Below are 13377 nucleotides of genomic sequence, written 5' to 3'. Positions count from 1 at the left end.
ACAAACTCAATTGCTCCAGATCTATAGTATTCGGTCTTTGACCAAATGCAGACTCTAGAATGAGAATTATCCTCAGCAGAGACTACTAGACCAAATCCTTAGATTTTACAGACCAGTCATTATTAAATCTTCAAACATAAGCTTGCTATTGTAAACTATGCTGCAGCAGCTCTTGGGTTTCACCCAAAAACAAAAAACCCACTCTGATGGACCTATTTATTTTTTTTGTGTCTTTTTGTAAACAAATGTTGAGCTCTCATACGCTCCGGAAATATTCAGACATTACCACTAAAATCCCAACTTCTGCTATGAATTTTCTAATCCTACATCCAACTACGGATCTATATGCTGGAGGCCAAAAGGGTGCGCCTTTACCTGTTGATTGCTGTCACCATTCACCATGTGTGGTACGAGTGGTACGTCATTCAGTAAAGTTGTGGCTTCCAATGGAGGAGGCTGGTCGGCCATCATGGTTGAAATAATCATTCATCGACAGATGTTTGCATCCACCACCTGCAAACAAAATAAAAAGTCAAGTTTTTCATTTTACAGTCCGCCATTTCCTACTCAGCTAGAACTCAGTTTACTTGTTTTAACATTTTATAAAAATTATTTCCGAAATCTCCCTTGCGTTCCTAGGAGTGACAAACATTTTTTTACTTGACGCTGCATACAGTCTTATAGCTCAGTGTGCAATTCTGTGAACATAACAGCAAGAACAGCCAGGCAGAAGGAATGCCAACTTCTACCTTTATAAATAGAATATAAAAAATACACTGTGGATCATAATAGAATGATCCTTTACTTTTGGTAACACACTGCAACTGGATTGCATGGTACTTTTGTACCGGTGTTTGGGAGGTCATTACATTTGCACTGACACCCACTGCAGATCGCAAGGGCATTGCAATTTCAATGTGGCACTGGACACTGGCACGGTATAAAACCCACGTTCTACCAAGAACGGGCCCTACAGCTATACTCCAAGCAAACACATGGATGAAATGCATATATAAGAGCAGTTTTACCCGCTCAAGAAATTGTCTTTCTGTAAATCCAGTCTGGAGATTGAAAAAGCTCTGCCACAATCAAACAGTTATCTCACAGTAGAGGGAACCTGATCTTTCTCTTGTGCAGTTTTCGATCACTTACAGGCCCTCCTCAGTACCCCCATCTGAGAGTGGACAGTGAAAGGAGTAGCAGCAGACTGATGAGCTCATCTCACTTTCACTTTGGTCTTTCCTCCTATCAGTGTGCTCTTTGTACTGCAAAACAACTAACTGGCTCGTTCTGCTACTTTTCCATATTCCTGTCTCTGTACAGAGCTCTGCTGTACAGGGAATAACAAGGGGATGATTCCAGGCAGAATTAAGGTATTAACACTCACTACATTAAAAAAAAAATGTGTTTCTTAATATACAAACTGCATTGATGTGGGTATTTTGTACATTATAAAGGATACACAAAATATGATCATATTCAATTACACAATTTTACATTACATATACAAAGGGATTTCAATGGTTATTAAACCCTAGCATCATAAGAAGCAGCCATTACTGGGTGGGCTGCATGACTACAGACCACTCCTAATGCCCACTGGTGCTGGGTTACCAACAAGCCCGTGTCAAAGGTGCATCTATGACCACTGATGAGGGGTCTCCATAGCACTGGGTGCCAATGGAAAGGTTGGAAGATAAGTGGCTGCCACAGCAATTCACTGAATACAAGAAGCACATGGCAGTACACAATGCACAGCATTCAAACTTACAATTAAATGGTAAGGCTAGAGTTTAGCCCTAACCCAAACCTTATAAAACAATTTTGAGAGAAAAAAGTAATCCAGCTCTCTCATGAAAAAAATAAAAATGAGATAACAGGATACAGGAAATTTGTCATGCCATATTACATTTATCTGGCATTATTCCACAAGGATAAAACAAAAGAACACTGTGCTGTGCATGCTTACTGCAGTCATTTTAAAAGTTTACATGCAGTGAACTGATGCAACAGAAACCTCCACAATACAATGTTTGAATTCAAAATATATGCAAAGGATGTTGCAATCCGTGATTAAGCTGACATCAATATAAAAGACTGAATTAAAAATGAACTTCCTTTCCATTGAAAAGCCTGGTACTGCCAGATTACACATGAATCGCATCATATATCCAACACCACTTCCTTGACCAAACCGTTTTATATTCACTGCTTTGCATCCACAGTAACTTCTTTAAGGCAGCCCATAGCTGTGTCATTTCTTTTGATTCAACCAGTGTGTTGAAAGAAAAAAAAAAAAAAAACGTAATTCCCGCATCAACACACTCGCAGATTGAATGAAAAATAAAACGTTGTGGATGCAGGGATTTTTTTTTCAACCAAAGACTACATTAAATGACTAAATTAGAGTTTATGGAGATTTTTTTTAAGACAAAGTAGAAAAACTGGATATTTGACTTAACCGTAAAATTAATTTTGCTGATGTTCATTGACAGACACAGCTCCTAATCTTCTTAACCATTGGTTTATACTGCCCCCTACAGGAATAGGCCACTAGGCAGAAAAAAGTCTGGCTATGCCTATGTGCAGTCCCAGGGGGTATACTCCCTCTCTTCTATAGGTACCTAGTTTTGTTACAAGCAGTGTCAGAAGAATAACTCCACAGACGGATGGGTACTGTGTCCGTCAATTAACAATGGAGAAATGGATTTTACGGTAAGCCAAAAATTCCATTTTCTTTTTCGTTCATTGATGGACACAGCTCCTGATGTTATTAACCATTGGGACGTCCCAAAGCAGTGTTAAGGGATGGGAACAGCGAAAAAGAAATTCCCAAGGCTAAACTATAGCCAACCAGGTAAACAGGAGCTCAAATATAACAACTGGAGCCCACCTGAAAAAAAAAAAAAAAAAAAACAATACACCCTCAAAGATGATCAAGGCCTCTAAAACAGCAGCCTGCAAATCTTTACAGCCAAAGGAAGCATACACCGATGCCAACACATCCACTTTATAGAACTTAGTGAAAGTGTGCACTAACAACCAGATGGCCGCCTTGCAAACCTGCGTCACCGACGCCTGATGACGGAAGGCTCAGGAGGCACTGAGCGCCCAAAAAGAATGTGCCTCGACACGGAAAGGAGGAACCTGACCCTTGATGGAATAGGCCTGAACCACCGCTTGTCTGATCCATCTGGAAATGGTCGCAGAGAAAGCGGACAAACCTTTCCAAGACCCAACCGTGAGCACAAATAGCGAGTCTGATTTCCTAAAGCTGCCAGGTACATCCTAATCGCCCGGACCACATCAAAGGCATGCAAAGCAATTTCCTTCGGGATGTTCTGGCCTGGGACACAGGGAAGGCAAAACAATGTCGTCATTCAAATGAAAACCAGACACAACCTTTGGAAGGAACGGAGGGACAGAGGCGAAGAACCACCTCATCTCTGTGAACCACCAGCAAGGTGAACGAGAGGACAAGGTTACCAATTCCGACACGCTGCACGCAGAGGTGATAGCCATCAAAAAGGCCACCTTCTGGGACAGCGTAAGCAGGGGAATCTCCCGAAGATTCTCAAAGTGAGGCTTCTGGAGGACAGAGCACCAAATTGAGGTCCCAAGGCGGTAACGCAGACTGCACTGAAGGAGCCAAGTGCAAAACTCCCTGAATAAAAAGTATGCACCAGGGAGTGTGGGGCCAAGGGCCATTGAAAGAAGACCGCTAAGGCCTACACCTGGTCCTTGATTGTACTCGAGGCAAGAGTCTGCTCAACCCCCCATTGAAGGAAGGTCAATATCCGAGGCACCGAAAAAAAGAGCGAGGATGAACCCCAAGAGACTCACACCATGCAATGTACATCTTCTTTGTACGATGGTAGGTCTTCCTAGAAGATGATTTTCTAGCTTTTAACAGCGTTAAAGTCACCGATTTAGGCAAACCTCTATCAGCACCTGGCGTTCAACAGCCAAGCCGTCAAAGCCGGCGACTGTAAAAGCGGATGGAAGATTGGCCCTTGGGACAGCAGATCCTCCCTAAGAGGAATCTTCCAAGGAACATCAGCGACCACCCGCACCAGATTGGTGTACAAAGCCGGCGAGGCCAGTCCGGGGCCACTAAGATGACTGGAATCTCTTCTGCCTCGATCCTGCATAGAAGTCTTGGCATAAGCTTGGGAGGAGGAAAGGCGTAAATCAGAGGATACTGACCCCATGGGGCCGTGCCTGTGGCCTCTGCCAGAGGATCCCGTGACGCAGGGAAGTCACCACCTGTACGAATGGACTCCATCCTGAACTTCTGCACCTGCACAAAGCAGTTCAGTGCCTTGAGGTCCAGGATTGGACGCACCTTGCCTTCCTTCCTGGGAATTGTAAACAGGTTTGAGTTAAAACCCTGAAAACGTTCTGATTTCGGAACCGGGACAATCACCCCTTGAAGTAACAGATCTTGTAGCCGGACCATATGGTCTTGTATCAGGGAAGTCCATGGGTCTGCAAACCAGCAAAGACGTCCCTGCACCCCCAATATGGGTGAGGGAGCACCTTCATGCTGAAGGAGCCTGGTCTGTGGGTCCTCGGCTTGCCAGACCAAGTTCGCTTGGATCCACCAGAGGAGGCCCAGAATGGCTTTAATCTCTTGTCAGTAGCCCCTGAGGGACATAAAACCTCTTATGAGCCAAGAAGGATGGCCCACGTCTGCGACAAGGGTCCTTGCCCTTAGTAGCCTGTGGAAGAAAGGTACTGTTCCCCCCTGTGAGACCCTTAATGATATCATCCAGGGTAGCTCAAAACAGGCAATCTCCTTGAAATGGAAGATCAATTAAGGCCTTCTCAGAAGTCTGGTCCACAGACAAGCATTTGAGCCAAAAAAATACGCCAAAGGACCACTGCTGAAAGACCTTAGCGACTAGGGAAGCCGCATCCAAAGAAGCATCAAAGATAAACTGCAGCCCCTAGACCAATTGGTCCGCCAGCTCAGCAAAGGCAGGGAGGAGCTGCTCCCCTTCCAGGTCACAGCATAAAAGCTTAGCCCACTCGGTCAGAGTTTGCTATACCAGTGCAATGATAAATACCGGCCTCAGTGCCGAACCAGCCAGGGTGTACATATTGCGGGCCACAGCCTCCGCCTTCCTGTCAGCTGGGTCCTTAAAGGCAGAGGACTCTTCAACTGGAATCATGGTTGCTTTGTTAAAACTGGAGACCGGAGGGTCCACCACTAGTGGAACAGTCCATTTTTTAAGAAGGGACTCCTCATAGGGGTACCGCATAGCAAATCGCTTAGGGACCACAAGGGGACGTTTTGGCCGTTCCCATTCTTTAGCGACAATTCTGTCAAGATAGGCGGGGAAAGAAAAACACCTTTGCGACTCTGGATGACTTGTGAGTGTCAAAGGGAACCAACGCCTTAGTTGCAGCTTCCGCTGCGTCCTCCATTTTTAAGGTTAATGCACAGATACAATCAATGCATCCATCAGCGCCTTTTCATGTGCGGTTGCAGAAGTGGAAGAATCACCTTCACTATTCAAAGAACTTCGGGCACGTGGTCGCAGACCAAGCAGAGTGTCTCACGTCCACGGCGGCCGAATCAGATTCAGGATCGGAGGAGACAGATGAGGCAGGGGGCGCTTTTTGCTAGCTGTCACCCAAAAACCACCTCCACCTGGGACACAAAGGACTCCAGGACCACTGTTCGCCCATTAATGGATAGTTGAGACCCCGAAGGGAGGAGGGGGGCAGATGGGGTGCGATTTGGCCCACAGGGACCACCAGACCAATGAGGGGGGTGCCTAACGGGAAGGAGGGGAACCCAGGGGTCCGACCGCCCTGTGGAGGGGCCCACGTCCACCCCAAAACCCTCCAGTAGGATGGGGGGGGGGGGGGACAGTTACCATACCAGGAACCAGACTGGCACCGCTCCAGACAGAACCTCCTCTCCATCAAAATGGGGGGCCCTTTCAGCCAGAAGTGCAACTTGGGCCAAGACCCGGTTGTATGCGACCTCGTGAGGCGTTTAACTCGCAGGCCAGACCCCGTCCAATGGGGCTAGGCTGCAGCCGACCTAGCACGAAGCTGAGGTCTATGTGCACTCACTGGCCAGACTGGGGTGACCATTGGATCTAGATTATCCAGCCCGTCGACCAGTCATACAGGTGATTGTAGATCTCACAGGAAATAACCAGGAGAAAAAAATCCATCTAAAAAGAAAAAAATTGACAGGACCAGAGTTTCCAGCAAGGAACTAGGTCCCTACTCCTGACTAGGCATAAAATAAACTGAGTACCTATAGCAGAGAGGGAGTATACCCCCTGGGACTGTTCATAGGCGTAGCCAGACTTTTTTTCTGCCTAGTGTCCTACTCTTGTAGGGGGCAGTATAACCCAATGGTTAAGAATATCAGAGAGCTGTGTCTGTCAATGAATGAAAGAAATGTTTGTTAGTTTTTTCTCAAAAATGTTGTTTTTTTTCATTTATATTGCAAAACAAACCCAGTTGTGATCAAATACCACCAAAAGAAAGCTCTATTTGTGGAAAAAAATTATATAAATTTAGTTTGGGTATAGCATTGCACAGTTGCGCAATTACCAGTTAAAATAGTGCAGCGCTCAAAAGCAAAAAATGGCCTGGTCATGAGGGGGGTAAAATCTTCCGGAAGTGGTTAATGTTTTTGAGCTATTAATAGCGTTAGCAGGTAAAACACATAGGCTATGGGGCTATGCATTCTCATATCACTTTGCACAGCAGCAAAACTATAAAGCACAGGCAAAGCCAAGACCCAGGCAATGCTGCAATAATAATAACTAATAGCCTCAAAGTACATCTCAGGAGTATTGACTTTTTTCAATGATATATATCTAAGCACTTTTAAAAAGGACTGTATGGCTTTGAACATGCTGTACTTATTCGGTTTCTTCTTTTCAGGCGTGCTAAACAAAGCCAGACACAAAGCACGGAGGTATTGGGAAAATCCCATCCTTGTTACCAGAGGAAAAATAGCTCATATATTCAAATTGTTTATTCTAAAATCACCCTTTGTGAAAAACTAGACTAGTCACAAAGCATCTGCTGTCCCAATACCTACCTCAATGGTTTATATAAACCGAAGTTTCTGTCACGTTACTTTCAGATCAGAAACATCTGGAGATCTTAGCAGCACAGTTGCCTGAAGCGTGCAGAGAAATTACCACAAACAGAACTTAAAGGGGTATTTGAAGGGGTTTTCTAATCCAAATGAAAAGTGTTCCATTGCTTCCGACAACCTTGGCAAATACTTGAAGAACGCACTCATTCTCATTCTAAGCAACAAGAGGACGATTGCCTCACTGCACTTTGTTTTACAAAAAATAGTAGTAATCCTAAATTCACTCCATTATATTTAGGGCCATCATATGGTTTCCAGTGAATCTTAAAACTAGAATACACTTAAATCCAGCGGTTCCAGGTACCCGCTCCCCAACCCCCCCCCCAAAGGTGCCAAATATGGCACCGGAAGGGGGGGAGGAATCAGATAAGCAGGAGGTTCCACTCCGCTTTAATTTTCCTAAGCTACATGTGGACAGGTAATTGAAGGCATCTGCTTGTATGGTTACGGACTCTTTTAAAAAGGCCCAAAAACCCAAAGAGTTATAATATGTAAATTGAGAATTCAGCTGTTTAAGTCAACAATGGCAGCTCCCATGTTCCTATTATCACATATTTACTTTAAGCTCTCACAGTGTGCATTAGAATCTGCGTCAAATCAGATAGAGTTTGCCTCATTCTCTGGCTGGCTGAAGTCCAGCATTATCCAACTCTTTCCTTCCCCGCCTTTCTGCCTCTGGCCTGACCCCTTTCATTCCCTGGGTTTCAGTTCTTTCAAGTATGGAGGCTCAGCATTACATGTGGGTGTTACTCAAGGTTGTCTGCGTGCAAATATATCCAACCAAAGAACATTCACTCGTCCAGACTACCATCTACGCATTTTGATATTTGCTTAACTCCTCCCAAGAGCCAGCTCACTCTTGGGACTGAGGGCCCAGGAGAAGTAATACAGCAGGATGCTATGATCATTTTAAAAGCTATGCACAGCATTCTGTTTGCCCTCCCCACTAACCACAATCTGCCAGAATTGCATAGAAAAGCACAGATTCAGTGATGACATCACTGGATCTAGAATAAGGTAAGTAATGAAAACAAAAGTTTTATTTAAAGATTTCATTAGCACGTAGATTAACCACTTTACCACCGGAGGATTTTGCTGTCTTACGTCCAGGCCACTTTTTGTGATTCGGCGCTGTGCGACTTTAACTGACAATTGCGCGGTCGTGCGACGCCGTACCCAAACGAAATTTACGTCCTTTTTTTTCCCACAGAGCTTTCTTTTGGTGGTATTTGATCACCTGTGTGATTTTTATTTTTTGCGCTATAAACAAAAAAAGAGCGTTTATTTTGAAAAAATAATATTTTTCACATTTTTTTATATGAAATTCCCCCCAAAAAATGTAAAAATCGAAATTTTTTTTTTAAATTTTGGCCAATTTGTTTTCTGCTACCTATGTTTGGCAAAAAAAATCATAATAAGCGTATTTTGATTGGTTTGCGCAAAAGTTATTGCGTTTACTAAGGGAAAGATTTTTGTCATTTTTGGGGGGTTTTTTTTTAACGCGTAATGGCGGCGAATTGCGATTTTTTTGCGGGACTGCGACATTGCAGCGGACAGATCGGACCCTTGACTGACATTTTTGACCCTTTTGGGGGTACCAGTGACATTACTGCAGTAATCAGTGCTATACATATGCACCCTTACTGTAAAAATGACACTGGCAGGGAAGGGGTTAAAGAGGAAGTAAACCCTCCTCAGGAAGTTGTACCTATAGGTAAGCCTATATTAAGGCTTACCTATAGGTACTGTAAATATCTCCTAAACATGTACCGTTTAGGAGATATTTACCTTTAATGCAGCCAGTGACGTCACTGGCGCATGCGCTCTGAAGGAACGGCAGATCGTGCCGTTCCTTCAGAGCCCCGTGCCGTGACCGTCGGCTCCCGCGCGCGTGCGCGGGAGTGACGTCACCGCGGCTCCGGCCAATCAGATGGCCGGATGCCGCGATCCCGGAAGACGGGCGACTATACATGTCGCCCGTCATACAGGTAAGCGGACGGCACGGCGGGGGCTCGTTCTAAGGTAAGTATTTCATAATGAGCTAGTATGCGATGCATACTAGCTCATTATGGGTTTCTCTTTCAGGATTTAAAGAAGAGAAAAAAAAAATTCTCGGTGTACAACCTCTTTAATTTTATTGGAGAGGGAGGGGTTAATGTATGCCTGGTGCTTACTAACGTGTGGTGGGGGAGGGGACTGAGTGACAAGCACAGATCGCAGTGTTCAGCTATGCTGAACACTGCGATCTGTCACTCCTTGTCACTGAGGAGATCCGCCCGCTCTGTTTACACAGGCGGGCGGATCTCCAAACTAGATTCCCCGACGATCTGGGAAGAGCGGCGGCGATGGCCGCCGCTCCTCCCCTGGCCCGACTCCCGCTGTGACTGAACACAGCGGGAGCGAGCCCCCGGCGGCGCGCGCGCGCCGCCCACAAGGGGTGGAGTCCAGCGACGTAGGTCTACGTCGCTGGACGATAACGAGCCACATTGCTGCAGTAGCAGCAATGTGAGCGGAGGTAAAGAGGTTAAAGCGGAGTTCCGGTCTCTGAAATGGTTTGGAGATAAAAATACCCCCGGGACAGTCAGGGCTAGTGCATTCCAAAATGGATAGCCTCTGACGTGTCCCAGGTCACACTTACCTTTTAGAAGAAATACTTACCTTGAAAATTTCTTGTCCAGGGCTGCCATCTCAGGTGTGGGCAGCTGAAGCCAGCGCATCCTCTTCGGTGTCCTTTTTGTCCCAGAATTCGCCTGCACCGGTGCTGCTCGTCAGTTACGGCGCAGGCGGGTTATCCCTGCAAAGCTTCTGGGCATGCCCAGAAGCGGTTTAGCAGGGAATGACGCAGCGGCGCCGGAAATGACGAGCGGGGCCGGTGCATGCGCATTGACTCCTGGGAGCAATGACGTTCAGCTCCCAGGAGTCAACGCAAGCAGGAAGTGACGGCATGGGCCACGGCCGCAGAGGGAGGAAGCAGAAGGAAGGCAAGTATACTTTCTTCAAAAACAAGGTACGTAAAGAAAAATGAGAAAATAAATCGGCACTATCCATTTGTTTTTTAGGGGATTTAAAGCAAGCGGATGGCCCAAAGACGTTTTTGAGGCCGATACTCTGCTTTAAGGGGTAAAGAAGAACCCGAGAACGCTAATGCAAGCAAATAAAACAAATGATTTAATAGTCCTTAGACATGGTGGCTTCAATGTTTTTTCTGGATTTTTTTTTCTTTTATTTCCACCAGGTGATCCGATCACTGTGGCCATCCATACATGGTTTGAACTTTAAAAATCGTATATAAAATTTTTCGTTTGAATTTCGCACCATTCAACGGGCCGTAGCAACGACTGATTTTTGTGCAGCCGTCACATTTGAGTGATTGGGCATTTTGGAAATTTTTTGAAAAACAAAGTTTTTTAGTTGCTACACTAAAATTTTCTGTAGCAACATGAGGCGAAATTGAAGGATTGTTTGGTTGAATTTCAAAATAAATGGTGGTATCATCGGATCAAAATCCGCACAATATTTCTGATTTTCGAAAGAAAATGCTTTCAGAATTCGACTCATGTATGGCCGGCTTAAAACATTGGGGTTGATTTACTAAACCTGCAGTGTGCAAAATCAGGTGCAACTCTGCATAGAAACCAATTAGCTTCCAGGTTTTTTTTTTTGTCAAAGCTTAACCGGTACGTCACTCGACTGCGAGCCAATAGGGGGCGAGCGCGCGCCGCCGGAGGCGCGCTCCCGCCCCCGCTCGCTTACTCTGATCCCCGCGCGTGTGACCGGCAGACTCGATGTCCGCTGGTCACTCACGATCGTCGGTTACAGAGGGAGAAAGGCAGGCGGCTAGTGTAAACAAAGCCGCCTGTCACTCTCCCTTGTGTAACAGCAGAGATCATACGGTCCTGCTATGTAGGACCGTAGATCTCTGCTGTTACATGAACAGCCACATCCCTGCACAGTTAGAAGCACGCACCTAGGGACACACTTAACCCCTTCTTCTCTAATAAAGTTAACCCCTTCCCTGCCAGTGTCATTTTTACAGTAACAGTGCATATGTATAGCACTGATTACTGTAGTAATGTCACTGGTACCCCCAAAAGTGTCAAAAATGTCAGTCAAGGGTCAGATCTGTCCGCCGCAATGTCGCAGTCCCGCAAAAAAAAAAAAAAAATGCAGATCGCCACCATTACTCGTTAAAAAAAAAAACACAACAAAAATGACATAAATCTTTCCCTTAGTTAGTAAACGCAATAACTTTTGCGCAAACCAATCAAAATACGCTTTTTGCGATTTTTTTTACCAAACATATGTAGCAGAAAACAAATTGGCCTAAAATGTTAAAAAAAATTTAGATTTTTACATTTTTTTTGGTAATTTCATATAAAAAAATGTGAAAAATATTGTTATTTTTGCAAAATTGTCGCTCTTTTTTTGTTTATAGTGCATGATCAAAAAAAAAAAAAAAAAAAAAAATCGCACAGGTGATCAAATACCACCAAAAGAAAGCTCTGTAAAATGCTCCTGCACTTGAGAGGTGGTAATGTGACTGATGGAAGCTAATGATCCACAACCACAGGTGCCACATGGGCTGTGCTGCTACTCTCAGCAGGTCAGGGGGAACCAGCATGCCACGCTGGAAAGAAAAAGTAAAGAGGGCGCACCCGCCTAGCGCATTACCTTGGCAAAAAAAGAGATTTATTTAAGATAGATGCACAAACTACTTACATATAAGGAAGACAATTTAAGTATATAAAAGTATAAATGGATTTCCACCTAGCATGGCCTGCTAGTCAACAGTCATGGAATGGATATCTCCAAAGGAAGCCGACGTGTTTTGAGGGGTGTCCCCTGTTCCTCAGAGCTCTGAGGAAGAAGGGACACCTCTCGAAACGCGTCAACTTCCTTTGGGGAGATCCATTCCATGACAGTCGTTGACTAGCAGGCCATGCTAGGTGGAAATCTGGGTTCATTTATACTTATATCTGCTTGAATTGTCTTCCTTACTTGTGAGTATGATGTGCATATATCTTAAACACTTTTTTTGCAAAGGTAATGTGCAAAGGCGGGTGTGCCTACTTTACTTTTTCTTTCCAGAGACACACTTTTTTTGTTCAACCCAGTGGGCTGAAGGAAAAAAAAAACTAAAGTGTTCAGGAGAAGCCGCTGTACTATGCAATGTTAGTACAGCGATCTCGCCCGCTGAGCTATTGTGTTCTGCAGGGGGATGCCGATCGGCAGATCTTTTTTTGGCCATGCCCCTTCGACAGGCTTCTGTTGGACTGGCTGCCATACACACGGGCCAAATGTCGGCCGGTTTATATTGAACCGACCAATGCCTCCCAATATTCTGCCTATGTGTACAGCCCTTTAGGATTTACATACTGTACATGTTAAGAAATAGAGGCTGATATTTTTAGCCTCTTCTATGAATGCTAGATGCCTGTATTTGGACTCATTAGCTTCTGATACACTGACCTTGGACAAGCATGCAGATCGAGAGGTCAGAGGAAAATCCGTGACCCAGATAGTGAAGCCTATGGAGTATTATAACAGCCATGCAACAAACATTCAGCAAAGGTAGCCTACAATTTTTCTGTAAAAATTTCTATTTAACGTCAACATTGATCTGATGGACCTTAAACTATCAAGAGCTCTCGGATGACTTGTGCTTGCCTCCATTGTGAACATAGGTTACTACATGAAGTGCCAGTCAATGCAACAAACTGGCACAAAATACAGATAAAGGTTTCTACTGGGTTTTTTTTTTTGTGCAGATGACAGATTAGCTCTAAACGGGGTGCAGTCTTTCTTCTTGAATCTGACCGATTGACAAACGGTTCACAAAAGTTCTAAATAGAGTCTTTGTGCGTTACTCTGCAGTGGAATTTGCTCAAAGATGAAATCTCTCATATTTTCTTACACTTGCTTACTGGCACACTGTCAATCCCTAAAAAGCATATTCAATGATTGCACAATGCTTAACAAAACCAGAGACTAATTAAATGTTACTGTGAATAATTAACCTCTCTCACCAATTAAATCCTAAATAGTCCATTTAACATTCAACTATTTGTTTGCAAGTGTGTGAGCGGTTATGTTGTTTTAAGTGTAAACTATTGCCACAGAAAAATTCACAAGAGTTTACAACACAAAGTTGCCCCAAAAAAAAAAAAATAAATAAATAAAAAGATTAAAACAGACAAAATTTTGCAAAAACAAAAAAAAACAAAAAAAACAAAAAAAAAAAA

The 13377-nt window shown here is 44.3% G+C and overlaps 1 protein-coding gene across 2 annotated transcripts in view; it reads right to left on the bottom strand.

The window, feature by feature from the left end:
* The window catches only part of LOC309560101 (fibronectin type-III domain-containing protein 3A-like), a 180113-nt gene that overhangs the window by 89033 nt on the left and 77703 nt on the right, over positions 1–13377 (bottom strand). For both annotated transcript variants that reach the window (XM_082263631.1, XM_082263632.1), the window contains exon 2: positions 376–513. In XM_082263631.1, coding sequence (XP_082119757.1) covers positions 376–486 — 111 coding nt within the window. In that variant the 5' untranslated portion in view covers positions 487–513. The remainder of the gene's footprint in view (positions 1–375; positions 514–13377) is intronic.

Source organism: Pelophylax lessonae (genome assembly GCF_965119305.1).
Source record: "Pelophylax lessonae genome assembly, chromosome: 7".
NCBI lineage: Eukaryota > Metazoa > Chordata > Amphibia > Anura > Ranidae > Pelophylax > Pelophylax lessonae.
The sequence above is the reverse complement of the archived record's forward strand: the minus strand, read 5'-3'. Positions and strand labels throughout refer to the sequence as shown.